This window comes from Marmota marmota, unplaced genomic scaffold (assembly GCF_001458135.2).
Source record: "Marmota marmota marmota unplaced genomic scaffold, marMar, whole genome shotgun sequence".
Classification (NCBI taxonomy): domain Eukaryota; kingdom Metazoa; phylum Chordata; class Mammalia; order Rodentia; family Sciuridae; genus Marmota; species Marmota marmota.
Window position 1 is genome coordinate 2,202,182 of NW_026000225.1, and position 27,839 is coordinate 2,230,020.

The following is a 27,839-nucleotide window of genomic DNA, read 5'->3' on the forward strand; positions in this document are numbered from 1 at the left end:
GAACCAACAATTGAGATGTTGCTATGTTAGCAAAGTCATGATTAGTTCATTTGTTTTTTATGTAACTGTAGTTACTGTCAAAAGAGTCTCACTACCTGTCTTGTTACTCTCCCATTACCACATAGTTCATCTTCCTGACATACTCCCACTTGCCTGAGCAAAATACTCAAAATAGCTCCTTATTAAATTAAATCTAAACTCAGTTTGGCATTCACAGCCCCCATAATCTGAATTCCAATCTACAGTCCCCTTCATAAAGTTCACCGTAGACAAACTACTAATTTCTTTTTATACTTCTCTCTTTAACCTCCAGATCTTCGTATTTTCAGGTACTGAATTTTTTCATCTCAAGATTGCTTTTACTGCACCTGTGTACCAATCCAGATCTCACCCAATCTGAGAAAACCCTCCCTAATTTTTTTTCCTTCAGATTCCCTAATCCCTCCTGCAGCTGAATTCCAATAAAAGTTTCTGCCCTTCTATGGCCCATCTCCATTCTACCTTATTTCTAAATATCTTCTGTTCCTGTCATACCAAACTGTCCTTTCTTCCCCCTTTTACTGTCCACAGCACCTAGCATATTTATTTGTGGGCACTGTTTATGTTGAATGAATGAAAGGAAATATTTCAAATGATTCAAAAAAATGTGAATTATGAATAACTGAGTAAGCTGTGGGATACTGCATATGTAACAAAACCATTCTACTCTGGAGAAAAATGTGAAAAATATATCTGAATTTATTATTTAAAGACAGTATAATACAGGGTCATGGCAACAGAACATGAAAATTACAGTGGATTGATATAAATAGTCTAAATCCTAGCTCATCTATTATGAAAATGATATAATCTCTCAGTTAACTAAAAAGTTTATAAAGAAAAAAGATTTACACTATACACAAAAGGAATATTTTCCAAGTGGAGTGGAAAGGCAGAAGAAGAATACTTGATTTAAGGGATCGTTTTGGGAAAAATGATCTGTCCAGCCAGCCCATCCCTTATTTGGAGGCCCTGTTGGGCTCTTGTGACTATAAATACACATTCTTTTTCTAATGCAATACTTTTCTCTTTCAGGATCTAGTTATTGCTTGTTATTGAGACATACTTTTATCTTTGTGTTCCCATTTCCAGATTTTCTCACAACCAGTGATTAGGAGTCTGAACTTTCGTTCTACATCTCTTCTGCTCTAGACAGTAGAATTCCAGGAGGGGTTGGCATTTATTTAGCTGTCTTCTTATCTGACAGAATACATTCTAAAATCAGCCTTTAACTCCTGTAAAACGTCCAAAATGTAAAGTACCCAACTAAAACACTTTGTCCTCTCCTACTGATTCTTCTCCCCTGCTACCATGTGGTGGCTCATGGAGAAATCCGCATAGAGAAGCACATGGACTTGACAGTATGTCTTCTGAAGAGGAAAAAGTCAGGATCTCCTTTGATTTTAAGGAGCTGAGTTTTCTTGGTCATGGTCGCATATTTTCTTGAATCCAGTCTAGGTAATTCGTGACCTTGGTGTATATACCTGGAACGTCCTTCTGCCCACAACCAAGACCCCAACTGATGATGCCAACCAAAGTCATGCGTTTGTCCTTTACACACACCAAAGGGCCTCCTGAGTCACCCTGCAAAAGACCGAACGCAGGTTTGCAAACATGGCACAATTTCTGGGAGAAAATTAGAATTACTATAGTATTATGATATATTCTTTAAAGTACTTAGTTCAGAGAGGGCAAATTATCTCAATTTTCTTGATCCTCTAGATGATTAGGTTGTATCTATTCTGATAAAGTGAATTGATACAATTGCTCAGGATTATGGTAGCTCAGTGGTGGAGCACTTGTCAAGGCCTGGCCTCTATCCTCAGCACCACACCACACACACAAACATACAGACACAGACAGACAAAGATAATTGCTTAGCCATTTCAGGCCTCCAAAAACACCTGGTTTGAACTCAACCACTTACTAGCTTTGTGGATTCAGGATAATTGTCCTTTAGTTGTTTTTTTTTTTTTTTTCTTTTTAATTTTTTAATGTAGATGGACACAATACCTTTATTTTATTTGTTTTTATTTTTATGTGGTGCTGGGGATTGAACCCAGTGCCTCACGCATGCTAGGCAAGCACTCTACTACTGAGCCGCAACGCCGGCCCCTTTAGTTTTCTTAACTATAAAATAGAGAAGATGCTGTGTATCTCATGAGGTTGTTATGGAAATTGATTGGGAGGGTACACAAAAAGCAGCTGAGAACAATATGGCATTTAGTAAAACTCAGTACTAATTATTGTCATATTGGATCAAAATAATGTTTTTTAAGCATATAGATAGATCATAGTTTCACTTAGTATACACCCTTGTTTTGACTGTGACTAGGTGGTACATATGAGCTTTCTGAAGAAACCATTCAGAAGGAGACCAAATGCTCAAGAAACCAGGCCCGGGGAACTGCTTTTATGATTATAAGAACAATGTCTGCAAAGTCTTCAACACAAGAGCCTCATTTGACTTCTTTGTGTCCTAACTTCCATCCCCTAATGGAGAGCCTGGTATACTGTAGACAACTGAAATGTCTGAGCAATAACAATTCCTTGGCTATATTTTAGTCTTAATACCAGCAGTTTGTCTGTCCCCCATGCCCCAGTATCTTGTTAATCATGAAATATAAATATTCTGATAGGGATTCTAACACAGAACCTAAATTAGCCTGTATTCTAGGATATTAGGGCTGAATATGAGTTTTTAAAACTCCTTTCTCACAATTCATCCTATTTCCTTTCCTCCTGGCCCTTCTACAAAATAGATTCTGGTTCTCTAGCACCTATAGAAATTAAGGATTTCTTACTTATGTTGCTTTACCCATCACTTCAATAGTCAATTAATTGCCTTGGCTTACAGGAAATCCTGTACCAGGTGGAGTTTCCTGTGAAAACATGGGGAAATTTCCTACAGTTTTCGATTTCTTAAGTTTAGGTAACTTTGATCTTTCTCCAATTGCTTTATTCCTGGAGGCCTCTATCTAGAATCCCTAGGGCCTCACAGAGATGAAACCACTCCATTCTGGCTATAACTTTTCCCCTTAGTTAAGAACTTGTTGGCCAAGGAGCATTTTTGTCCTTGGGTGGGCCTCAAGAATGGAGCAATATTCATATTTACCTGGCAAGCATCATGCAGGTTTGCTTGGTTCCCTCCACTGCGAGTATCTCCAGCACACAGCATGTTGTTTGTGACAGTTTTATTAAACATATATTGTGATGTACAGCGGCTGGATGGGTACAATCTGACATGAGCCTCCTTCAGCCGTTCAGAATAGAAAGGAGAAGCTGAAAGAGAGGGAGGAAATGTCTTGTAATTCTAGGAAAACTTATTTGTAAGCCTTTTGGAAGGAGAAAGCCAAATTTTCCAATAATTAACATCTCTCAAGTATTAATACATGTTAGGTTGAATTCTATAATATCACTAACATTTTATCATTTTGACTTACAAAAGCAGCAGTTTTATAGGGTTTGATCTAGGATTTCTTGATAGTGACCCTACTAACATTTTGGATGAGATCTGCTGAGAGGACTGTCCTGTGCACTACGGATGTTTAGTAGCATCTGTCTTTCTACTCATGTTTAGTAGCATCTCTCTTTCTACTCACTGTCAATATCAACCTTCAGCTTGAGACCTTGAAATGACTCCAAACATTGCAAAATGTTTCCTGGGTGGCAGAATCACTCCAGTTGAGAACCATCAAGATTAACTTGAATAATATTTAATATTTTTAATCCAACTAGAGAATTAGATCTAGGTCCACTTTAACATGAGGAAACAGATTTGGAGTAGCCAGACATGGTAGCACAAGCCTGTAATCCCAGCTACCTGGGAGGTTGAGGGAAGATTATTGTGAGTTCAAGGCCAGGTTGGACAATTTGGTAAGACCCCATCTCAAAACAAAACAAAAAATTATGTCCAGTGCTATAGATTAGATCTTAATTGTCACCAGAAGGCCCATGGCTTGGTCCTCAGCCAGTGGTGCTATTGGGAGGTAAAATGTTTAAGAGGTAGGGCCTAGTGGAGGAAGTTAGGCCATTGGGCGCAAGACCTAGAAGGGGATATTGGGATCCCAGCCTCTCCTTTCCTTTTGTTTCCTGGCCACCGTGAGGCAAGCAGCTGCCTTTGCTGTGAGTCCCACCACAAAGTGCTACTTACTACAGGCAATGTGCCACATGACTATAGACTAAAACCTCTGAAATTGTCAGTCAAGAGAAACCATTCCTCTTTTTAAGTTGACTTATTCCAAGTATTTGCTACGTTAATGGAAAACTGACTAAGACATCAAAGGTCCTAAAGCTAAGCAAGATGTAGATCTGAGATTTTTAAATCAGGCCTACACAACTCCAGCATCTGAGAACCTACCTCCTTCGTTGACTTCCTACATAGCACCTTCTTAGAATCTTAAGTTCTTCAAAGTATTTGCACTATTCAGACTTTCCCTCACCTGTACAGTGACCCTGTGAAGTAGGGAAATCAGATGATGGGTCTCACCAGTCAGGGAGGCAGGGGCCTCTCTCACATATAGTCAGCAGCAGTACCAGAACTGGGGCTAGACCCTGCTGCTTTACTGACCACTTTTTCCTCCATCTGCTCAACTACCACATCCCCTGCTGTCCTGCAGACAGACAGGATGGGGCTGAGACTTCCTTCCACTTACATGCCTCGTGCTTGCCATAGCCAGACAGTTCACATTCCGTCCAGTCAGCCAGCTGCAGGTCGGTGTCAGGGAGGCAGACGGTGCGGACAGAGTTGCTGTCCTGGGCACACTGTAATGAGTCTGATTTCAGCTGCAACAATGCTGAAAGGGAGACAATAAGACCTGTGTGAAGGAGAGCTGCTTCCAGTTTTAGGGGAGGAACTAGCGGGAGGGAGCCAGGCTTAGGAAGGAGGAAGTGTGTGTGTATGTGTGTGTAAACATATTCGTGTGGGTGTACATGTATGGGGGTATGCTGTGTGTTCCAGACTGTCAACTGTAGCAGAGAATAATAACATCTTACCAATATCATTGTCATAAGTGTCATCATCAAATTCCTTATGGACGATGTATTTTTCTACTTCAAATTTCTGTTCCTCTTCACCAGGGACCACCCGGTATGTTCTGCCCAAGACCACCTTAAGGTGGTGGGGAGGAAACCTAATGGAAAAACAGCTTTAGAATGCTATTTTTACTGTAAAATTTACTCCATTGATTCTGGTTTTAAGACCTTAGTAGAAAAATCTATTGGTTTTCTAAGCCCCTACCTCTCCAGGAAGCAGTGAGCAGCAGATAGGACCCAGCAGGAACTGATAAGCACTCCCCCACACAAAAACCTCTCTCCTGGTGACCTCCTGTTCTTGGCAAATATGGCAGCCTGCCAAGGATGAGAGGTGATGTCTGCGAAGAGTCCTCCTTTAATGCGAAACTGAGGCTTCTTGTACTGTCTTAGGCCACAGGTGGCTGGGAGAAGAAAGGAGAGAGAAGGGAGATCAGACCTGAGGTGCTGGGGCAAGGTCTGGGAGCACCCATCTAGGTTTCTTCTCTTGGATCTCTGACTGCTATAGGCTGACTGCTCTTTGAAAGATGGGTCGAGGGTGATGTAACTTTTCCCACAGTGATAAGAACCACAACTTTCCTCTGTTGAGTGCATTACTAACATGCTAAATATTATGTGTACACTATCTTTATCCCTTCCTGTTTCAGGGAGGCTAAAAAATTTTGGCCCAAGTTCACAATGGTATCTAGATTAGAACCCATATCTGTTTGACTCCAAAACTGGGGATGTTTCTGCTATGCTTCATTCCTTCTAATTGTATCCATTTCCTGGCTTAAGAAGTAATGTATTGTAAGTTTCCTTCTGAGGACTGTCTACCCATTTCTTTCCTTTACTCAACCATAGCCATTCTTCAAGGTAAGTGAAAGCTGACCTCTCAGAGCTTTTGTCAACACCCAGCTGACAAGGCTCTGTGGCTAACAGAGGACCCACCATAAATGCCCTTGGTCATGAGTTAACTGAGAGTTTATGTCTTACCTTCCTAGTTAGACTCTATATTACTTGAAGAACATTCTGGTACAACTGTGTATTCACAGGAGGCGAGTTATAATTTATTCTCAGACAATTTCCAAAATAAAGTTTTATTTTCTTAGCAACATGTGCCAATTTGAATTTTCTCTGCCTCTCATCCCTTATCATTAATGCAGTTTCCCCATGTTAAATGGGTTCTGTGGGTAACGTGGAAGAGTTCATAGTATAAGCCTTAGAGTCAGAGGACATGGGAGCGAGCCCTATTTTTACTACTGGGAGCCCAGGGAATTAGGGCAGGCCATAGGACTTCTGAGAGAGTGTTTCCTCCTCAGTAAATGGGAAGAGGAAGACTCCATCTAAGAGGAAGACTCTCCCAACACCACTGTTGGGAGAGCACAATGGAAGCACCTTACTTTCTGAGGAGTCACAAACATGAGCTCCCCTCTTCTTCCTTATACTCACCACTACTATCAACACCACTAATAATAGAGGCATCCAGAGAGAAAAATTAGAATTCTAAGAGAAACCAGAGTGGTCTTTGCTTTCTTTTGGTTCCTCCCCATCACCCCCATGCATGGGAAGTGCACACCTGCCAAGACCATTGCTTCAGTTACAGAAGCCTCCTACCCACCAAGGCCTAGTCCTTCTAGAAGTCTGAACCAGCAGCTGTGAGGACACACAGGGAAGCAAAGGAAATAGTGGGGAAGTAAGAGTAGGCAAAGGCAGGTAGTAGAGGGCCAGCCCTTACAGCACTGGGGCATGTCACAGTATTCCCACGTCAACTTGCGGTCCTTCAGCACATGGCACCAGGGCTTGGCATCTCCATCTGGATTCCTGAATGATAAGGGAGTTTAAGATTTTAAGTCACATTTTCAATTATATCAAAGGCCACATAAGAGTGGAAAGAAGTAAATCAGTGGTAAAAACACTGAGCTGGAAAGGAAGATCTCAAGTTCAACTTGCCGAAGTGGCAGGCCCAATGATAGTGGAAAATTTTCCCTTTAATTTTTTTTACTCTCAGTAATATAATATTCTAATCTCACAGGGATGTTGGAAGGAACTGGGAGATGTTTTGAGAAGAAACTCTTACAAAAGTATTATAATAAAAGAGCATTGAGAACGGAATGAATGAGGCTTAAATTAGGTGAGGGGACAAGACCGCTAACTTGGGTTTTGGGTTGGAAAACTGTTATACCTTGAGTTTCAGAAATAAGCGTTGTTCTATCAAGTGAATAGGTTGGACTAGATCATATCCAGAGTTCCTTCCCACACTTTGGATCTTTCATATAACTTTCGGCATTAATTCTTCTCCCATCCCACACTCTTGACTCTTCTCTGCCAAAACCTGAATCCCTTGGGTTCTGATCTACTTACCGGCAATAATTATGTTTTCCCAGGCCGAGAGCCTGGGAGTTGGTCTTCCACGCTGTATAACTCTTGCCTATCAGGATCATGGAATTCCATGGAAGGCAGGAGGCACCAGATGTGGTGAGGCTTTGGGTGCCACGGTATGCTAACCCTTTTCCAAAGTAGCAGTCCTCATTTTTTCCTGGAACAACAACAAAAAAAATCCAAAGCTGAAACAAAACCAATTAAATGGTGAGGCAGGCAAATTGGGGTTTAAAGTGGAGGTGAGGGCTAGTCTAGCATGGAGAAGAGTGTGGTATCTCCAACTTTTCATTTTTTCTTTAAGGCCTTTTACATAGAAATGGCAAGTGGGTTTCACTGTAGTTTAGACTGAGAATGTCTCCTAAGGGCCCATATGTTAAAAGCTTGATCTGTAGCATGACACTGTTGGAAGTGGTGAAATCCTTAACAGGTGGGGCCTGGTGGGAGGTCTTCAGGTCCTTGAGGGCATGACCTCAAAGGGAATTGGGAGAACCCAGTCTCTTTCTCTTTCACTTCCTGGCCATGCAGTGAGCAGTCTTGTTCCTCCACATGCTCCCACCATGTGTCACCACAGGCCCAAAGCAACAGGGCCAATAGATCTGGACTGAAATCTCTCAAACTGTGAACCAAAAGGACCTTTTTCTTTATAAGTTGAGTTTCTCAGGTATTATAGTTATATGGAACTGACTAACACAGATTTCATCTCATGTACCACTTTCGTCAACTGGATGCGATCTCCTAGATTGCTGAGTGGAAGCTGATTCTGAGGGTCTGTTCAGGTTTAATGAAAAAGAGTGCTGTATTCCCTTAGTGGTGATTATTCTTAGAGCTGCTTTGAAGTAATTAGGGATTTCCTTGTTTCTACTTGATGGTTGCATTGAACCAATGTGCTTCAACAGGGGGTTGTGATGTTAGGTCCTACTTTGTCCACCAGTTCTCTGAAGGCTTTGCTGGGCTAAGAAGAGAACATATGAGCCCAAGAGTGCTACCTATTTTCATCAATTTGCCCCACCCTACCCTCTTTTCTCCCCATTTGAAACTTATGAAGTATACTTCTTCACATAAATACTGTAATTAGAAGGCATCTGTAAGATCATTTATATTTGTGAATATTAATTTAGACAAAATCCTTGGGATAGAGAGGATAACTTCAGAATTATTGTAAAAGGAGTTTTCACTTTCACAGGTAAACCAGCATTACCTGTAGACCTGTGAACAAAATGCTCATTGTTTTTCCATGTATATATTTAGAACTTTAAAAGTATCTTTCATACTATTGTGGTTACTAATATAATTATTTTTGAAAACACCACTGAATTCATAGTGCCTTTTTGTAACAGTTTTTTTTCCTCTCTGGGGAGTTATTTTATATTAAAAGTTTTGAGAAAGAGAGACCATGAATTCAAAAAGGGAGAATTTCTATTCACTCAAAAAGGACTAGAAACTACTGATTCATCCCCATTCTTTCCTCTGTAGATGGGGAGACTGATGGTCAGAGGGGAGAAGGAGTCCACTTATAGTCAAACAGCTGGAGGCAATGTCTGGGCAGGATTCTTCCCTCTGTGGCCATGACTAACTCCCAACCCACTCTTTTCTCTCCTCAGTTGTGGGACTATCAGCCCTATTCTTTCAGATGTTTCTCCCCTAGTGACACTCAGAAGGTATGGTGACTGTCACTTACCCTTGGAGCAGACTGGTATGCTGCAGAACTCTGAGGTGTACTTCCCTGCCTTAAAGACATAGCACCAAGGCTTTGAGTCTCGGTCGGGGTTCCTGAAAAATCATCCAGGGAGGACCAGGGAAGGTTAAAAGTGAAAACTTTCCTCTCATACCCAAGGACTTGGCATACTCTTCTGGGGAAAGGGTGAGTGCATTTTTTGCATAGTTGAATACTGGATAGTTGTATTATGTTAGGCAGAAACATGACTTAATAATATTGTTTTTATTTGGAAATTAAGTATAGTTTAAGGAAATGCATATGGTTGCTGAGTTGACAAGGGATGGGCAATAATTGTTAGTCTTAGTGTGTCAACATGGCTAGGTTAAAGTCCCCAGGTATTTAATCAAATATTAATCCGGGCATTGCTGCAAAGGTATGTCATTAGCACTTGCAATCACTTGATCTTAAGTACCTTATCCTAGATGTTGTGGGTGGGCCTCATCCAATCCGTTGAAGGCCTCAAGAACAAAATATGAGAAGACTACAACATCAACTCTTAAGGTTCCAGCCTGATGAGTTGCCTATAGATTTCAGACTCACTAGCCCCCAGAGCTGTGAGCCAATTCCCTAAAATCAATTTATTTCTATTTCTGTATAGATAGTACCAGGGCCTAGTAGGTTCTTTTCCCCAACCGTAGTGCTTTTCACCAGAGAAGAACCTACTGAGGAAGATGGCCGCCTCACCTGCAGTAGTTGTGATTCCCAAGGCCCAGCTTGATGGCATCTGGTCTCCGCCCATTGTAGGACTTCAGGGCCAACACACTGCTGTTCCAGTTGACACATTCAGCTCCGCTTTCCACAGTGCTCCACGTGCCCCTGTAGGTGATGCCCTGATCCTTGTAGCATGTGGCACTGGAATCTGATTGAGAGCAGGATATGTGACCCTTCACATGTGAATCTCCCTTTGTTCAAAGGACTCTCACATGGGTTTCTGCAGTCACCTTCATCACTGGGGCAGGCTACTGCTGGAATTGCCAGAGTAAGCTGGGAGCTAGGTAACCCAGCAGATGATGGCTGAGCTGGACTCAGATTCACACTCAAGGCTCTGCCCATTGGACCCAACACTTTGGTTTCCTCAGCCACCCTCAGCTGATAGTGGATTCTACCTTCATCCTTCCACCACACTTTTCCTTTCCTTTCCTGCCTTTCCTGGTTGATTTGGGAACTGGGATTTTTGTGCCTCTCTCTTTTACACACACACACACACACACACACACACACACTCACCTATTTCACAGCGTTTCCCAGCAAATCCTTCAGGGCACTGGCAGACAAAATCTGAGAAATATATAGCCTGCCAACATGTACCCCCATTGAAGCACCTCGGCTCACTGCAACCTGTCAAGCATAAACAAGGAAACCCCTAATTACCTTCAGCTTCAAGAATAACATGAATTAAAAATTCAAGAGTGTTCCTATATGCCAGCTGCTGTTCTACATGGTTCGCAAAATCTAAACCCCACAACCATAAAGTAAGTATATATTGGTATTCTCCCAATTTACATATGAGGAAAGTAAGGATCAGTAAGTGAAGGCATTTGCTACATAGTGTAGCTCCTTTTTGCTGTGTATCTTTACTTTTCCTAACACAGAACATGCCTAAAATCTCCTTTTGAAGATTTGAACATGCTGGGAACCATTAAAGGCAGGGTTTGGGCCCATGAAATTGAACCTCTGAATTGAAGCCTCAACATGAAGTCCATACTTACTTTTGATGGGCACCGAGTGGCACTGTGGGCTGCCGCTATTGCACCAGCAGTATTCCACTCGGTTGCTTCTGAGCATGGGGCGCAGCCATGACTCGTGTTGCTGGTAAATCATCTGTGTTTTTTCATCCCTGCACGTCACTATAAGAAAAGACAGGCTGGCTTCTTAGAATAAGATTCAAGTAAAACAAAACAACAACAACAAAAGATTTATCACCTGTGGACCTACTGAGAAATATCAGCCCACTATAACTGCTGGTTCTACATCCACTGATTCACTCACTGAGGGTTGAAAATACAGTTAGGCCTACAAAGCTTGTATCTGTATTGAACGTGTACAGATCTTTCTTGTTATTTCCTAAATAATACTGTATAACAAGTATTTACATTAATGTTATGGAATATATAATTAATGCTTTATTACATATAATAGGGAATCCTGAGATTATTTAAGTATATATTAAAGACATTCATAGGTTCTATACAAATATGTCATTTTTATATAAGGTATTTGAGCATGTGTAGATTTTGGTATCTTGTGAGAGGTACTTGAACAAATCAATGCCCCTCAGAGGGATGACTATAATCTATTGTAAATTCCTTAGGAATACAAGTGAAAAACAAATACAAATACCTAATATTTTGTCACTAAAGATAACATTCCTGTTATTGTTTTTCCTCTGATGAGTCCTTTTTTTTGAAATAATTTATCTATCAAAATACACTTATTAAGTAATATTCAATTTTTCATTTTAATTCACCAAAAAAAAATTGTATAATTGCCTACCGTTTTTGATCTATATGAGTACTACCACACAGAAAATGATGCACTTTTGGACCAATACAAAGAAAATTGGCATTTTAGGCGGCGCAGGAAAGTGCTGTTTCCATGAATTTTTCCCTCCCTCCCTACCTTCCTTTCTGTGTGGTTCTGGGGATTGAACCAAGGGCCTCAAGCATGCTAGGCTAGACAAGCAGCTCTAACAATGAGCTACACTCCCAACCCTTTTTATTTTATTTTAAGACAGGGTCTCACTAAGTTTCCTAGGCTCGTTCAAACTTGCGATCCTCCTGCATCAGCCTCCTGAGTAGCTGGGATTATGTGTGTACTCCATCACACCTGGATCCACTAGTATTTTTGATATAATTAAAATAGTTGAAGTACTCCCACTAATGTTTTCTTTTCATCTTTTTCTGTTTTCAAACCAGAATGCCAACTTTAAAAAATAAAAAAAGAAAACATGGGGCTGAGGCTACAGCTCAGTTTAGCTGAGCATGTGCCTAGCATGTGCAAGGCACCGAGTTTCATCCCCAGCACCACAAAAACAAAAAAGCAACAAAATCCCTATTGTATTTTTAGTTAATTAAAGAAGTAACTTATGCTCACTGAAGATAATGTTCTTGCTTCTTTCAAAATTCTGTCAAGGCTAGAATATCCTTGTAGGAAATGCTTTGCTATCCAACAACAAAATTATTAAGAGTTAAGTGTGATTTGGTCTGAGGAGACTTCCACTTTAAAATGGAGTATTGAAAAAAACCAGGTCATGAAGGAGGAAAGATGAGGGCTCTAGGTTGGTAGTTCTCAACCTGAAGTGGGGCCTAGAGTTCTTCAAATCAAAGACACGAGGCTGTTAGCATTTTTTATTCTTTTTTGAAATCCTGATGGAAGTGTTTCTCTGCTTTCTAGTCAACTCTAGACATGGACTTATGAAAAAAAATTCTTTCCTCACTACCTCTGTGAAATAGCCCAGGTTATTATTCTGATCTGATTAACAGGAAGAAACGGAAACACAGAGATGCTAACAAAGGTGCTGAGTGGACTCTGGAAGGTTCACAGCCCAGGAAAGACCCCAGAGGACCTGGACAGCAATGGCTTGTCCTTGTTCTGCTGTTAGCATTTGGGTGTCCTTAGGCAAGAAACTCAGTCTCTCCAGGGCTCTGTTCTCTCATCTGTATAACAAGGAATTTGAACTGGTAGGCTCTCACTAGCTTTGTGATCCCCTGATATCCTGACTCTGTTCCTCTCAGAATCTGTCTGGCTGGCATCAGCAGATTGGGTGAAGGGTGAATTAGCAGCATCTTTTAGAATCCCCCTGAAAAATTCACCTTAACATAGTAAGCAGGTCATGGGTAGAAGTGAATCTCCCAGCAAGTCTAAGGTACCCTAATATCCTACTACCCTAAGCCCTGACCCTGCCTCCTACCTCCACTGACCCTCTTCCATCTCAGCTCCTTCTCACCTCTGTAGGATCTGGCTCCTCTTCTGAATCGGGTATAGATTTCCTGCAAAGAGACCATGAGTAGGTAAAGATCAGCACAAGTTGGGAGATGACCACACATGAGTCTGCCAATTAGAAGCCATCTACTCAGAAGGTCTCCCTCGGGTAACTGGCCCAGGTGGAATATCCATTTCTGGCTGCCTTGTCTAATTCTTCCTCTCCTTTTATACTAGCCAAAAGAACTTTATGTACAATGGAAATGTTTCCTATTTATGTGGTCCAAAATGGTAGCCACTGATCCCTTGTAGCCACGGAGAGCTTGAAATATGGCTAGCATGATTCATAAACTGAATTTTCAATCTCATTTAATTTTAATTTTAAATATAAATAGCTCCATGTAGTTAGTGGTTACAATACTGAACAGTGGAGTCATAGCTCCCTGTGTCCTCCAAGTAGCTGTCTGGGGCACTCTGTACTTTGAGATCCTGCTGCAGAGTATTACTATTATTCTTTGTTGCCAATCATTTTCAAAGAGTATGTGTTTAGTTTCCATCCTGATCAGGTAATGAGCAGCATAAGGGCAATTTACCTGATTCTATGGCTCAAAGAACTTGTGTTGTCTTCTATAAATACTTTGTGGATTAATTCAAACACATTCCTTAATGTAACTCCAAAGAAGGCAGGCGGAGGCCAGGAGCAAAATTAAGAACTTTTGGCTCAAGTTGGAATAAATGCCTAGGTTCCACTTCAGAGACTTAAATCCCAAGTATCTGATCCAGAAAGAAAGGGCACATGCATGTCTGTGGCTTTACTGACATTTTGTCCCTTAGCCTTCCTATTCTTGGGCATTTTTCTCACCCCTGGGATCCTTGGGAGGATGCAGACTCCTGATTGTACTGAGGAGCATCTGCAAGTATAGCAGCCTCCAGGAGGGGCATGCCCAGATGGATTGGACACTCACCTGGCGGGGCAAAGTGAAAACTGCTTCACAAAGCAGCAGTACACACAGAAGCCCTTTTTTCATTGTATTCATCATTTCTTCAGAGTGTCTCATAAATTCTGAAAGAAGAATAAAAAGATCTTAAGCATGTGATACAGGAGGGCAAAGTACAGTAAAGTTCAAGAACCTGAGTATTATAGCTGGATTCTTCCTCGAGCTACAGCTCCCATGGACAAGTGTCTGGAAGATGATTACAAACACACACACTCTCTCTCTCTCTCTCTCTCTCTGAATCTGACTACTTTGTACACATCACAAAGGTTTATCCATATTGTAGCATCTGTCAGAATTTTCTCTCTTTTTAAGGCCAAATGATGTTCCATTGTTGGATATACTATATTTCATTTATCCATTCATCTTTGATAGACACTTCAGTGGCTGGAAGATGATCTTGCCCAGAGATTTCCAAGGGTTGAAGGGCAAAACTATCTCTGGCACTTCTTGGTAGCCAGTGGACTCCAGGAGACTATAGTGCCCTACTTGGTTTCCTGGAGGGGAATTCCTGACTGGGGTTGACTAAATGAAGCCACAGTAATGTCCTCTCTGGGTTTTGTTTTGTTTTGTTTTGTTTTGTTTTGTTTTGTTTTGGTGCTAGGGATTAAACTCAGGGTCTCTCAGGGTCTTAAACAATGCTGGGAAAGCACTAACAATTCAGCTATATCCCCAGCCCTCCTCTCTGATTTTTCCAGAGGAATATGTAGGGATTTTATTGCTGACACATCTCAGAGCCAGTCTACCCATCTCAGATTGCCTCTGCTCTTACACTTAAAATGGACAGAGCTGCTTCCATGTTCCATGGTCTAGCTCACCAAAAAGAAGGCCCCCTCTATGCCGCACTGCTCCATTGGAATGTCTGTCTCCTTTTTTATAGACTATGACAGATCTGGCAAAATGCAGATTTGCAAAAATAGAAGAGGCATCTGGTTTATGGTCATTAGACTCAGATCTTCCTGAACCCCCAATTCCCAGTTTTTTCCCCACTGATCTTTCTTTCCCTTAGTGACTGAAAGTAGGTTAGTTGGTCGGGGTGTTATTTTGTGGTCTGGCAAGCCCTCTCCTTTATCCACAAGAATTAAAACCGACCTTTGTTCCCCTGACTCATTTCCCTTCAGTCACAACAACTTTTCTTCCCACCCTTCCCCCCTTCCTCAGTACCCCAAGGTCTATTAATTCAGAGCCTTCTGGGATTTACATTTTGCCTGGCTGTGGCTCTGGCTCTTTCTTTCTTTGAAAAGAACTCCTCTCTGAAAGTGCCATCCAGCCTCCTCACATGGCCACAAGTTCCCTACAGGGTCAGGATGAAAATAGAAAGGGAGGGTAAGGTGGGAGTCTCTTCATGCCTGACTGATTCTCCCTGGGCTGCTGGGAACAGGCAGAGGAGGGAGCACAGAGCTGCTGGAGAGGGTGAGAAAGCCTGGCAGGAGGAGCCGAGCAACAGTGGTTCCAAGGAGAAAATGTAGGTTCCCAAGGAATCTTGTCTCTGGCTTCCCCTCCTCTGCCCATTCCCCAATGTAAGGGAACAGAAGGGCTCTCTCTGGGCCTTTGTTCTCCTTTGGCACACCCAAAGCCTCCTTCTAGGCAAGGTAGACTGAGCACTCTGGAGGCCCTTTTCTTATTCAGAGGGCTCAGCTGAGCTACTAATTCATTGGTTTCAGACAGTTCCAGAAGAAAGGAACCATGCAGTTGAGGCCATCCTAAACGGAGTGCAGGGTGAAATCTTGAATTTTTCAAGATTATCTTTCTCAGCTTTTCTTTTCCTTGAATTTCCACTTTCTCAATCTTTTCCCAAAATTTCACTTAAAATTTTTTTCTTAATTTTTATCCCATTACTTATAGGCTTTGGAAAACAGATCTTCCTAAACTGATTCCCCTTCTTTCTTCCTGATGGTCCTCTATGGGTTGTCCTATCTTTTATGATGCTACACTAGCCTAGAGGATAGGGAGAGCTCTACACACTCAAAACTTTTTAAAGAATCCTAAATGAAGTCCAGAATTAGATGACTGAGTAAATGAACCACCAACAGAAGAAACCTCTTTTCTATATCTTGCAGATCAAACTAACCAGCCATTTCAATTCACTCATTCAACTAAGCCTTGGGGATTGGCTGACTATCTATCTATCTATCTATCTATCTATCTATCTATTTATTTTCCCTGCCAACCAAGGTACTGTTTTATTTCAAGAATTTAAGATCCTTCTAAATGGAACCCAATTCTAGATGTTGAACACTTACAAAACCAAAAGTGGAGTAACAACATATTTGCACTCCCTGCCCTTCCTTAAGGGATCTGCTCTCTTCTTGGACAAGTGGGGGTGGGTGGGAATACCAAGTAGGGGGGAAAAGCATCTCCTGACTGGCTGTGAAGACTCCAACAGCTGCATCATGTTAAACCCTTTAACAACTAGAGAATCAACATAAGGGGACAGGAGAATGTTTGTGTCTTGTGCTCTTGGGAAAATTAGTCTTGTTTCTTATCTTTGGCTGCTTTTGGCCTTTCTTGGCCTCAGGCCCAGTGTAGATGTCTCATATTAGCAACACAGCAGCTCCCTCACACTACACAGAGGCAATCAGAGCAGCTGGATGGGCTGTATGGAATAAGAAGATGACAAAGGAATTAGTCATCCTGCCATCAGAAAAAAAGTGCAGTCTGAAGACTAGGAAGAAAGGAGAGAGGGAAGAAAAATGTGTCCTTATTTCTCCTTTGGTGCAGATGTGGGTGTAGAGATCTGAGGGGCAGTGCCTGAACAAAGAACAAAGTGAACACCAGAAATGTGGACTTACTCAGCACCCATGGGAATAGGTTAGGCCAGGCCAGACTATGACTCTGCTCCCACCAAAGGGAGAGTCACAAGTAGTGCTAGGGAGGCCAGGGTGCCTAAGTCTAAGAAGTCTTTCAGAAACTCGTTTTACAAATTCAAAGAAAATTGTTATTTTTTTCTGGTTCTTTTCCTTTTGCTGTATTTAAGAGTTTCCCAGTACTATTAATGAACTTAAAAGGAAAAAAAGCAAGCAAGCAGGTAACAGGAAGAAGGACTGCAGGAAAGGAGGAAAGGAGAAAAAGAGAGGGAAGGAGGAAGGCAGACTGGTCAACCAGGAGGACGCCTGACTTTAGTCAATCTGGAATCCTTGAGTACTGCATGAGAAAAGTGGTAGAATGGCTGTAAGGCCTGTGGTCTCCAAGGCTGCAAAGCCCCAGACCCAACAGGCCTAACCTACACACAAAGTTGATTTTTACACATTTGTAAAAATGTGTAAAAGAGGCATCCTCTCTAGTGGGAGGAGTTAAGCAAGTTAACACTCTGTAAATTAGAAAACGCGGGCCACATGGTGCAGCAAATAGACCACAGCCTAGATTTCACTGATGTGTGAGCAGGCACATCTGCATTCAACTGGCCTTGTCTGCTTCCCACATGCATGTGTGTCTCCAGAGCAACTCTGACCTTCCTGCCTGGAAGCTGTATGCCATCCTCTTGGCTGCAGCAACAGTGACTGTTCACTTGACCCTTGGAGTAACTTGCAAATGATGACCACTCTAGGGGAAAGGGAATGATGGTCTGGTAACCAGGGACAGGAAAGCTGGCTAGAAGCTAATTCTCCTCGGAGAGGTACTGTTTCCCAGGTCCAAAGATGGGTACCATTTTGAGAAATGCCAGAAACATATTCATTTGTGCAGTAGTAACATGGCAGAATAATGATTAATGGGCACTAGTTAATAATTGATTAATTCTGGATTGGCCAAAGTCATTGAAATATATGGAGAGGACATTTGCCCTGATCAGAGTTACTCCATAAACCTGAGTTACTCTATTTTGTAACAGTAGTAAGTTACTCCATTTTGAGTTTAAGTGCTGAGGTGGAATGACTGTACACCTTCTTTGTACAAGTAAACAGCCACTATCTGCCAGGCACAACTATAAAGCACAAATTGAGAAATCAATTAATCATACTAATAAAAATCACTTCTGTGGACTTATCCAATTGATCAGAAGTACATGGATGCATTGGTGTTATCAAACTCATTGGGAAAACCAGGCCCATGAGCTTATGGAACATACCAGACCACCAAATGAAGCTACCCCTCATTCAAGACTCATAAAAGAAAGAACACCTGAGACTGGACACAGTGGCACCCTGACCCCGTCCTTGTCACTCCTTATCACCAGGCTTGCCCAGGAAAATCACCACAGTGACAAACTTTAGAATTTCTGGCCTCAGGCTTCAGCAGAGTACAGTTTCTCCTGCCCTTGATGATCATGTACCCATGGCTCACTCCAAGATGACACTCTGAAACTACTGACTGTCTGGACCTTGGCCTAGAATAAGTTCCTGGTCTTTGACAGCTCTGTTCCCTTCAACTGGTTCTTGATCTTATCTGACCACCTGTAGTGACTCCGCTTTCTATCTGCTCTCTGTCTTTGCTCTCTTTTATACTAATAAAAATCACTTCTGTGGACTTATCAAATTAATCAGAAGCACATGGTGAACTCCTGTGGCTGCCTGAATCTTTTCTTAACCTTTCTATAACACACACACACACACACACACACATTTTTGTGTCAAGTGTGTTATGTGACAGGAGTGTTGTAGATACTAGAAATTAAGAAACTACTGTTACAAAATAGAGTAATTCAGGTTTATGGAGTAACTTGATCAGGGTATGATGTCCTCTCCATATATTTCAATTACTTTGGCCAATCCAGAATCAATCAATTATTAACTGGTGAACTCCTGTGGCTGCCTTAACCCTTTCTTAACCTTTCTATAACACACACACACACATTTTTGTGTCAAGTGTGATATGTGACATGAGTGTTGTAGATATTAGAAATTAAGATTGGAATAAAAGAACTTATATTTGCTCAGCCTATGACTATCAGGTGATCCACAAGTATTTGAAGAACTGCCATTGATGAAAGTGGTGTATCCTCAAATTTATTTTTATTCAATAAATTCTGACATTATGGAAAGGCACACACATGTTTGGTCTATGTTAATGGCATAGCTTACTCACCGCCAAATGGCAGTTAGATAACAGAGGGACCTGAGAAGAAGTAAGCCAAGTGTTGTCCTCAGTGACTTTGCATTGCCTGTCTCCCCTCTATTTTCCTCCTACTTCTTCATCTTCCTTCATAAAAATATTTCAGGAACTGATGGACTCACTCACACAAGTTAGAAATTACTGGACATTACTGAACATTAACTAAAGTCAATGTCCTGTCCCTCCAAGAAGCTTTTATAATTTGAAACATAAAATGTGCTCCTAGCAATATAAAACCAAGCAAGCTGGAGGCTCTAAGTCTTCCTCCAGAGCTGTGGTTTCTACATTGTATCGAAAGTGAGTGTTCACATGCTGTGTAAATAATGAAACTCTTATAAATGGGTATAAGTACTTTTATTTAAACACTCAACCTGCTATCTGCAATTACATAGGAAAATGATTTGCAATAAAGGAACTATACAACAGCAGTCAACCAGTCAGTCAAAGTCTAGGTAGAAACATTGCAATTTCCTGAGATGATATTGAACTGGAGGATTTCTAGTTTGTACTCTTGCCATCAAGAGAAGGCAGAAATGTGAGCAAGCTAAAGGAGGATGGAAATAGCTAGGGAACATAAAAATGAGTGGATACTGCTATCAAGTTTTGCAACATGTACAATATTTGGTCTATTTTTTCATTGGTAAAGGAGGGCCTTATGTTATTATTGCCTTGCAAAAGTTTTCTCTGGAAATCTGAGTGAGAGAGAGGGAGTCAGTCTTCAAGAATACCAATGCCCTAAAATGATTCCTAGTTTTAAAACAACACACACTCTTTACCCACTCCAACCGCTACAGCCCAGAACAGGTGCCAACAAATTAGAAAAGAAATGGTCAGAACTCGTTGGAATAGCAAAAGACGAGAGGTGTGGTGAGAGGCTGGGAGGAAGAATTAGGCCTCAGAAATGGTAGAAGTTTCCCACAACAGCTTATCTAAAGGACAGGGGCCTTTAGCCTCGCAGTTCTAATTCTACCTCTACAAGTCCTGTTCACTTTAGAGGCCATGCTCTCAGAACATAAACTATTTTTAGAAACTACCATCATATAATCGATTCTTAACTTTTCAAATAGGTAATTTTCCGTAGGCCAAATATTCATTTTTCTCTCTTTTTGAACAAGAAGTCTTTTACAAGAAGGGAGAAGAGGAGTCTGCTTTTTAATATAATTTGATAAATTGTAATGGGATGAGTAGAGCAGAATTCTCTCCTGGCATCTCCCACCCCAACCCATCAGGGAAGAATTCTCTCCAAAGCATCTTCAAACTATAGGTATGTTCTATGCCTAAGCTACATGAAATTAACCTCAGAAAAATCTATACCATTACTTTGAGTGTCATCTCCTCTACCTTTACCCTCAGCCAAGTAGTATGGTTATTTGCAGGAGCTAAGAAAGTATAAGTTGTGGGTCTAGGAAAAGAGATGTCTCTCCTTGCCTCTTCCCATGATAAAAGCAAAAGCAATACTTTCTTGTGGGCCGGGGATATAGCTCAGCTTATAGAGTGCTTGCCCTGCATGCACAAGGGCCTGGGTTCAATCCCCAGCACCACACATATTAAAAAAAAAAAAAAAAGTAATAAAGACATGGTTCAACTGGCAAAGGCTAACTCAATTAGTGCAATAAAATATTAACCCCCAAATCTGAATCTAAACAAACCCTGAAATTCAATGATAAGCAAAAAGAAGGTGTTGTTAAGTAAGCGATGAAGGTGCTTTCTCATGTTCCTTCTGTTTCTTAAAGCAAACGGCACTACACAGTAATTAGAGATGCAGTAATGTGGTTCTTCCATCTATCTCCGTATTTTATCAGACTTGAATCAGAAAATAATGACCAGAAGCTTTCATTGTATCATTATATCAATTTATCCAAATTTTACTGGCATTTTGTGAAACTAACATTATAGTGTTTGAGAAATATGTGTGGATTAATGCTTAGCAGGTATTTGAGTTTACAAAACTCCTTTATATCTACTAAACCACTTAAGGCAATTTTAACTTATTTCTACCAATAAGATAACTGAACTTCAAAGAAAGCATAAGGGATTTACCTTAAGATGACAAGCCTTGTAAGAGGTGGCATCGACTTTCAAACCCAGGATACTGAGTTTCTCTAGCCCACACCTGACACTTTTCACTTGTCTCCATGATACTCGCTTGTGACAGTCTTTCTTTTTGGTGCTAGGATTCAAACTCAGGGTTTTTTGGATGCTAACCATGTGCTTTACCACTGAGCCACACTCCTCCCACCCTCACTTGTAAATTTTTTTTCTTCCTTTTTTATTTTTGGTGGTGCTAGGGATTTGAACACAGGATCTTGATCATGCTAGGTAAATGCTCTCCTGCTAAGTTATACTGCCATCTTGTGACATTCTTAACAAGTTCAAAGTTGATATTAGAGCAGCATGTTATCAGGTATGGAGAAGGACTCTAGACTTTCAACCTGGAACCCCAACTACCACTTACAGGTCCTCTGAGCCTGTTTCCTGGGTCTTTCCAATAGGCTCCTCATTTTTCATTTTGCTTAATTATTCTGATAACCAGAGACGTAGCAGGTGAAGGCCCTGCACAATGCCTTATGCACAGGTGTTAGCTGTATTTAATATCATGAGCTTTACTCCCTTCAGCAATAGGAGCACCAATATCAACAGGGTCTTCCTGGAACAACTGCTTGAAACTAGAGACGTAGAAGAGATACCAAGCTCTAGGGGTCCTCAATGTATTCAAGTGTTAATAACAAATCCTGTTTCCTAGCTCATCTGGACACCTCTTGATAATCTGTGATTGAATTCTCTATAATTGAAAAAAAAATTCATGCTTTGTTTTTATGGTCACAGAAAGGTTTGAATGGGAACCATTATTTCCTGAATACAGACAGGGTGGTGTCTTACATCCTATTTTTAATCTGTTTTTTTTTTTTTATTTGTCTTTCCCAAGCCCATTTACATCACACATGCCAGGGACTCTGTGGAATTTTGAAGGAAGTCAGAATTAGCAACTGAGATATATGGGATATCAGGTGTCTCTATTGATAATTCCTGCCTGATGTAGAGGGTATGGATGTCTGAAAGCCAGGTGTATTTTATGAGGAAAAATAAGGACACTGGAGCTTCCCAGAAACACACACACACACACACACACACGCACGCACACACACACACACACACACTCCCTTCTTTCTCTTTACAGCCCTTGTGGTATAGACTGGCTCTTGCTACAACTGGGCAGAATAAAACAATTTTCTCTTTGCTGTGAGCATAATACAATGTGAATAGCCAGAGGAGATGGAGTTGACTGGGTAGACTTTCTTTTAGATTATGTGCACTGGGTTATTGGACTCAGCTTCCTCACTCAGCCCTCTGTCCTCAGCCTTCATGAAACCCAGCTGACATCAAACTGCTTATTAAAGAGCTGGAACAAAGGGGCCTAAGAACCTCCCAGGGTCCCATCTACCCAGTGCCTATGGGACCCCTCACCATACACTGAGACCTCAAGCCCTAGCTCAGATAAGATTCCACTTTCCTGGCATTCACAGGTGATGATTTACTCACAATATATATTCACTATCAAATGTCTATAGAGCTCCAACCATGCAGGAGGTGTGCAGCAGGCTAGCATTCCCTGGGCAATCATGATCAGAACCAGAGTTCTCCTGAGCTGTCCCTTCAGATATGTTTGTGAAATTCATGCTGTGTGCCCAGCACTGGTTTCATTTTCCCTTCGGACCCTGGAGCTATTTTGGGTAATCAAAAATTGAGTTTATTTTTCCTTCTGTATCCTTCTACTGAAGTCTGTTTCTCAGGTAGGAACTGGTATCAGAAGACCATGTGGCTTGATTGGGGTTGGATCAGGGTGGATTATCTTAAAATCCCCCTAGAGCTGATTTTCTATAAATCTAAGTCCTCCTCACTCTTACCAGGTTTGGCTGAGAGGTGTCCCCCAAAGCTCATGTGTGAAACAATGCAAGAATATTCAGAGGTGAAATGATTGGGTTACGAGAGCCTTAACCCAATCAGTGATTAATCCCTATCAGGAATTAACTGAGTAGTAACTGAAGGTGGGTAGAGTGTGGCTGGAAGAGGTAGGTCATTGAAGGTGTGCCTTTGGGGTATATATTTGGTGATCTGAGCTTAGTTTCTCTGCTTTCTGATCATTTTGTGAGCCTCTTCCCTCTACCACACTCTTCTGCCATGGTGTTCAGCCTCACCTGAGCCCAGAGGGATGGAGCTGGCTGTCTATGGACTGAGACCTCTGAAACCATTAACCCTCAGATAAACTTTTCCTGCTTAAAATTGTCTTTATCAGGTCTTTTAGTTACAGCAGTGAAAAGGCTAACTAAAACAGAAATTGTTACCAAGAAGGGGGTTCATTGCTGTGACTAACCTGCCCATGTGGTTCATAAGCTTTGAAACATTTTAGAATTGGTGGGAGGAATTTTGAGATACTTAGTAGTACAAACTTTAGATTGTTGTAAATGGAGATTAATTGGTAATTCTGATGGGAGCTCAGAAGTCCAGAATGTCAACAGGACAGTGGACAATGAAGTCAGGGTTCAAGAGAGTTCAGAGAAGGAGGATTTTATTAGAAATTGGACTAGAGGCCATTTGTGTTATGGTCTGGCTGCGAAATTGTCTGCATTTTGCCCACGTCCTGAGACCTTCTGTGAGGCTAATTTTAAAAGCAATGGCAGATGTTCCATGGTACTGGCATTTCTTAATCTTGGGGTTTTCCACTGTAGCTTCAGCTTCCCCCTCACATATATACTCATTGCCCTCTCTTAAGTGTGCCCACAGGGATCTTAATCTGGTAGAAGAAATTTCTAGCAATATGGCATTCAGGCAGTGGCCTGGATATTGCTGGTGGCTTTTAGACAATTTTATTGTTATAATTAGGCACAGAAAGCAGAGCAGAAAGATCTGAAAAACTTGGACTTGAAGGGTGGGAGTAAAATGAGGGCTAAGGAAGATTAAATTGCCACAAAAGAAATGCTAAAGACTTTGCCCAGAGACAAAAAGAAAGATGGCTTGAATGCATCTCAAGGAGTTGACAAGACCATACCCATTTCAGGATCAAGGGAGTGAAAATAAAACTTTCTCTGAGAAGAGACCAGTGGGCATACTTCTTGCACAAGGGGCCCTAGCTACCCAGGCACTCAGAGGCTCCTGCAGCCAGGGTCCCTGGAGACTTGGTTACTGCTCAAGATGGTGATAGATCTTGGCATCAACCACATGGTGCTGATTTTGCAGGATTGCAGGATGCTGGAGTAATAAAGTCATGAAGGCTTCCACCAAGATTTCAAAGGAAGGTCTGGGAGGCCAGGCAAAGTGCCCTCGGGAAGGATCCCTGTGGGCAGCCCCTAAGAGGGCAATAAATATATATGTGAGGGGGAAGCTGAAGCTGCAGTGGAAAACCCCAAGATTAAGAAATGCCAGTACCATGGTCTGCCGAGGAAAGCTGCAGGAAAGCTGAGACAAGTTAACAGAAAGGCCACTTGCGCTGCCACCAACAAGGCCGGAGAGGCAGAGCTACACAGGCCCTTTGAAGAGAACATCATGCCATGTGCTCCAGATGCTGGACATAGAGCTTTAGGACTTGTTTGCCTAGCTGGATTTCAGTCTTGCTTTGGTCCCTATTTTTCTGAATTGAAATGTTTACTCTGTACCTCTATATATTGAATACTTGGAAATCGCTTTTGATTTTTACAAGAGCTTACAATGTGAGCTTGCCCTGAGTCTCAGAGGAGACTTTGGACTTGAAATTCTGGGCAATCTTGAACTGTTGAGACTAGGAGGACTCTTGGAAATGGAATAAATGTATTTTGCATGGTGAGTTGGTCATGAGTTTTGGGGGGCCATGGGTGGAGTGTTATGGTTTGGATGTGAGATATACCCCAAAAGCTCATATGTCAAACAATATAAGAACATTCAGAGGTGAAATGATTGGATTATGAGAGCCTTAACCCCATCAGTGAATTAATCCCTATCAGGGATTAACTGAGTAGTAACTGAAGGGTAGGATGTGGCTGGAAGAGGTGGGTCATTAGGTATATATTTGGGGTATATATTTGGTGAGCTGAGCTTAGTCTCTCACTCTGCTTTATGATCATCAAGTGAGCCTCTTCCCTCCACTACACTCTTCTGCCGTGGTGTTCAGCCTCACCTGAGCCCAGAGGGATGGAGCTGGCTGTCTATGGATTGAGAGCCATGAAACCATTAGCTCTCAGATAAACTTTTCCTGCTTAAAATTGTTTTTTGTCAGGTCTTTTAGTCACAGAAGCAAAAAGCTGACTAAAACACCAGGTTTTGTTTGAGACCTGCTACATGAATTTTGTGAGCTGCTTGATTAGGCTGAGGCTTATAGTCTGAAACTGTGGACAGAACTTTTCTCCTGAATATACAAAACAAATGTCCCAAAGATGGAATGAACAGAATATTCCAGTACCTCATTGCCTATCTTAATCATCTTATCAAAACAGAGCTGAAAATCACCCCCAGAAAAATTTTATTCTAAGACTGAAGATGTGCAGTGCCAAATAATCAAATGACAACTGAATAATTTCACAAAAGACTCAAAAATCTTCCTCACTACCAGATACTCAGTATTCCAGAAAAGCATGCTGATTTTGTATTTTGAATGGAGTTAAGTCTGATACCCTTGCCTATGACCCAGGTTGTTACCTCAGCTGTCAAAATGAAAATAACCTACACACACTCTAGAAGCTTTAGAAGTCCTAAAACTAGAATTAGTCCTTCCAAATTGATGAATCCAGCCAAGACCTCTGTAAGCTGCTATAAAACCCCATGACTGAAAAAATTCCTGTTGGCAGATGAATAACAGGCCTCCTCTGAACAGGAAACTTTCCCAGTTGTGCTGTGATCCTCCTACTCACTCACCCCCAAAATTGATAGATGGCTATGGTCACTTCAAATTAAAGTATAAAAGTGTGCCTGGGTTGCCTAGTCTAAGAGTGGGAAATTCACTGGTTTTCCAGCTCTGCTTGTCAACTCTTTAGGCCCTGGGAAAACAAAGGCCAAAGCCCTGTCTTAATAAGCTTTCAGATGAACCGCAGGGTCATTGCTATTCCTAAGCTCCTCCCTGGCTGATGAACTCTCCTGGGCCCTTGATGAAACAGCAGAGAACAGTGCAGACACTGGGAGAATATGATAGGTGGCATTACAAAATAAACTGAGATGGTTCTGGGAAGTCTGGGCAGAGACTGAGCCCTTTGGGGAAAGGCACAGCTCTCATCGATCCTGACAAGACTCAGAGTCTCAAGGCTGGCGTCTCTGAGAACATTTTAGGCAGAATAAATTGATGGGTAGGATGGAGCTATTTATGTTTCAATATTTACGGCGCCCCCGCTGGTGCCCGCAGTCTGACTCCTTCATCCTGGCAGGAGGAACGTACCCCGCACTCCTGCCTGTCAGCATATATTGATTCTGGATAAGCCAGGGTTTAGATCCCAGTTGGAGCCTTCCTGCCCCGCCACAGAATTGCTAAGAAGTCACCTTTCAGGAAATTCCACTTAGAGTCGTATTTGCAGGATTTCTTCACAGGATTGCACACACATATCCCACCACCCCACTGGCTCCTGTCATCAATCAGCTGCAGGAGATCTCTATATTATTCCATGTTGGACACCAAATAAGTCATTGCTACGGCACTTCTTTGTGCTTGAGTTTGCCTTTAGTTACTTGGAAGCTCGGCATATCTTCCCACTTCCCTCCTTCCCACCCTCCCTCCCTCAGCTTTGAGGTTAAGAAAATAAAGATAATAACAGCAAGAACCTAAAGAGACTTACTATGCTTCCTGAAGAGAGTGTTAGGAATAAAAAATATTGATGTTATTTTCCCCCTCTGTAATTGAAAGGTCCTTTAAGAGGACTGCACATTTGATTAATGCTTACTTGGAAAAAAGCCGGGGGACAAAATTGGTGGAGATTATAGCGGGGTGATGGGAGAGAGGAGATCAAAGGCATTTTTTTCTATCCTAACTCCCAAGTGAAAACGTCAGAGATCCCTAGAAGTCACCTGCTTCTCTTTCCCAGCACTTCTCACCTAATAATCATGCTCAGGAGTCTGCTGCAACCCAACCTCAGTTTCTTCATGGGCTCCTTGAGGGAGGGAGGCAGCCAGACAGACAAACTTCTGGACATTCCCCAGCCCTCCCGGCTCTCTCAGCCACGTGTCCTGAGTGCAGCTGATTTTACTTTTACTGCCCATTACTCATGTGGTCGGCTCATTGTCTATTCTAAGAATATCTATGTAATTCTTTCCATTTTCTCCTTTACTGTGCAAGCAGACATTTCTGCAAGAAATGTATCTTGCCTATTCTCTCCCTTCCTGTGACCCCCCACCTCCCTCCAAATCACTCCAGCCTTTCTCAAGCAATTGCAGATGCAGAAAGAAGATTTCCCTTTGGAGTGATTCTCTTTATGCCTGAAATAGAAGTCAGCCCCTTCAATGAAGCATGCCTTCACTGGCTCAGTTTGCCTGAAAGACTTCAGAGAGACAGAGGAGGAGGAGCTGGGCACAGCAGTTCAACTTACCGCCACTTCTTGCGACTTTTCTCCTTCACGGGCCTTCTTTTTTGGCTCTGGGCTCTTGCAGGATCTCAGCTCCAATCTCGATGAACAGCTCCAGCCTCCTTTAAGGTTCAGGGTAGTGGGTGGGGTCAGTGGACTGGGTGGGTGGATTTCTCCGTGGTGGAGGATGCCCAGTGGACAGGGCTGTGCGGG

The 27,839-nt window shown here is 41.9% G+C and overlaps 1 protein-coding gene across 2 annotated transcripts; it reads right to left on the reverse strand.

Moving 5' to 3' along the window:
• Positions 1-718: 718 nt before the first annotated feature.
• On the reverse strand, positions 719-27,838 carry Plat (plasminogen activator, tissue type). 2 transcript variants are annotated; one of them, XM_048792874.1, is made up of 14 exons: positions 27,651-27,838; positions 14,035-14,132; positions 13,059-13,137; positions 10,858-10,995; positions 10,376-10,486; positions 9,833-10,007; positions 9,110-9,201; positions 7,414-7,588; positions 6,788-6,873; positions 5,279-5,474; positions 5,035-5,171; positions 4,695-4,835; positions 3,155-3,321; positions 719-1,623 (listed from the first exon to the last, which is right to left on the reverse strand). In XM_048792874.1, exons 2-14 carry the CDS (start codon positions 14,125-14,127, stop codon positions 1,465-1,467), a joined length of 1,749 nt encoding a protein of 582 aa, XP_048648831.1. In that variant the 5' UTR covers positions 14,128-14,132; positions 27,651-27,838; the 3' UTR covers positions 719-1,464. The 2 variants fall into 2 exon arrangements, with proteins under 2 accessions (XP_048648831.1, XP_015361718.1); XM_015506232.2 differs by having other exon boundaries at positions 13,095-13,137; positions 27,651-27,836.
• Position 27,839: the final 1 nt, after the last annotated feature.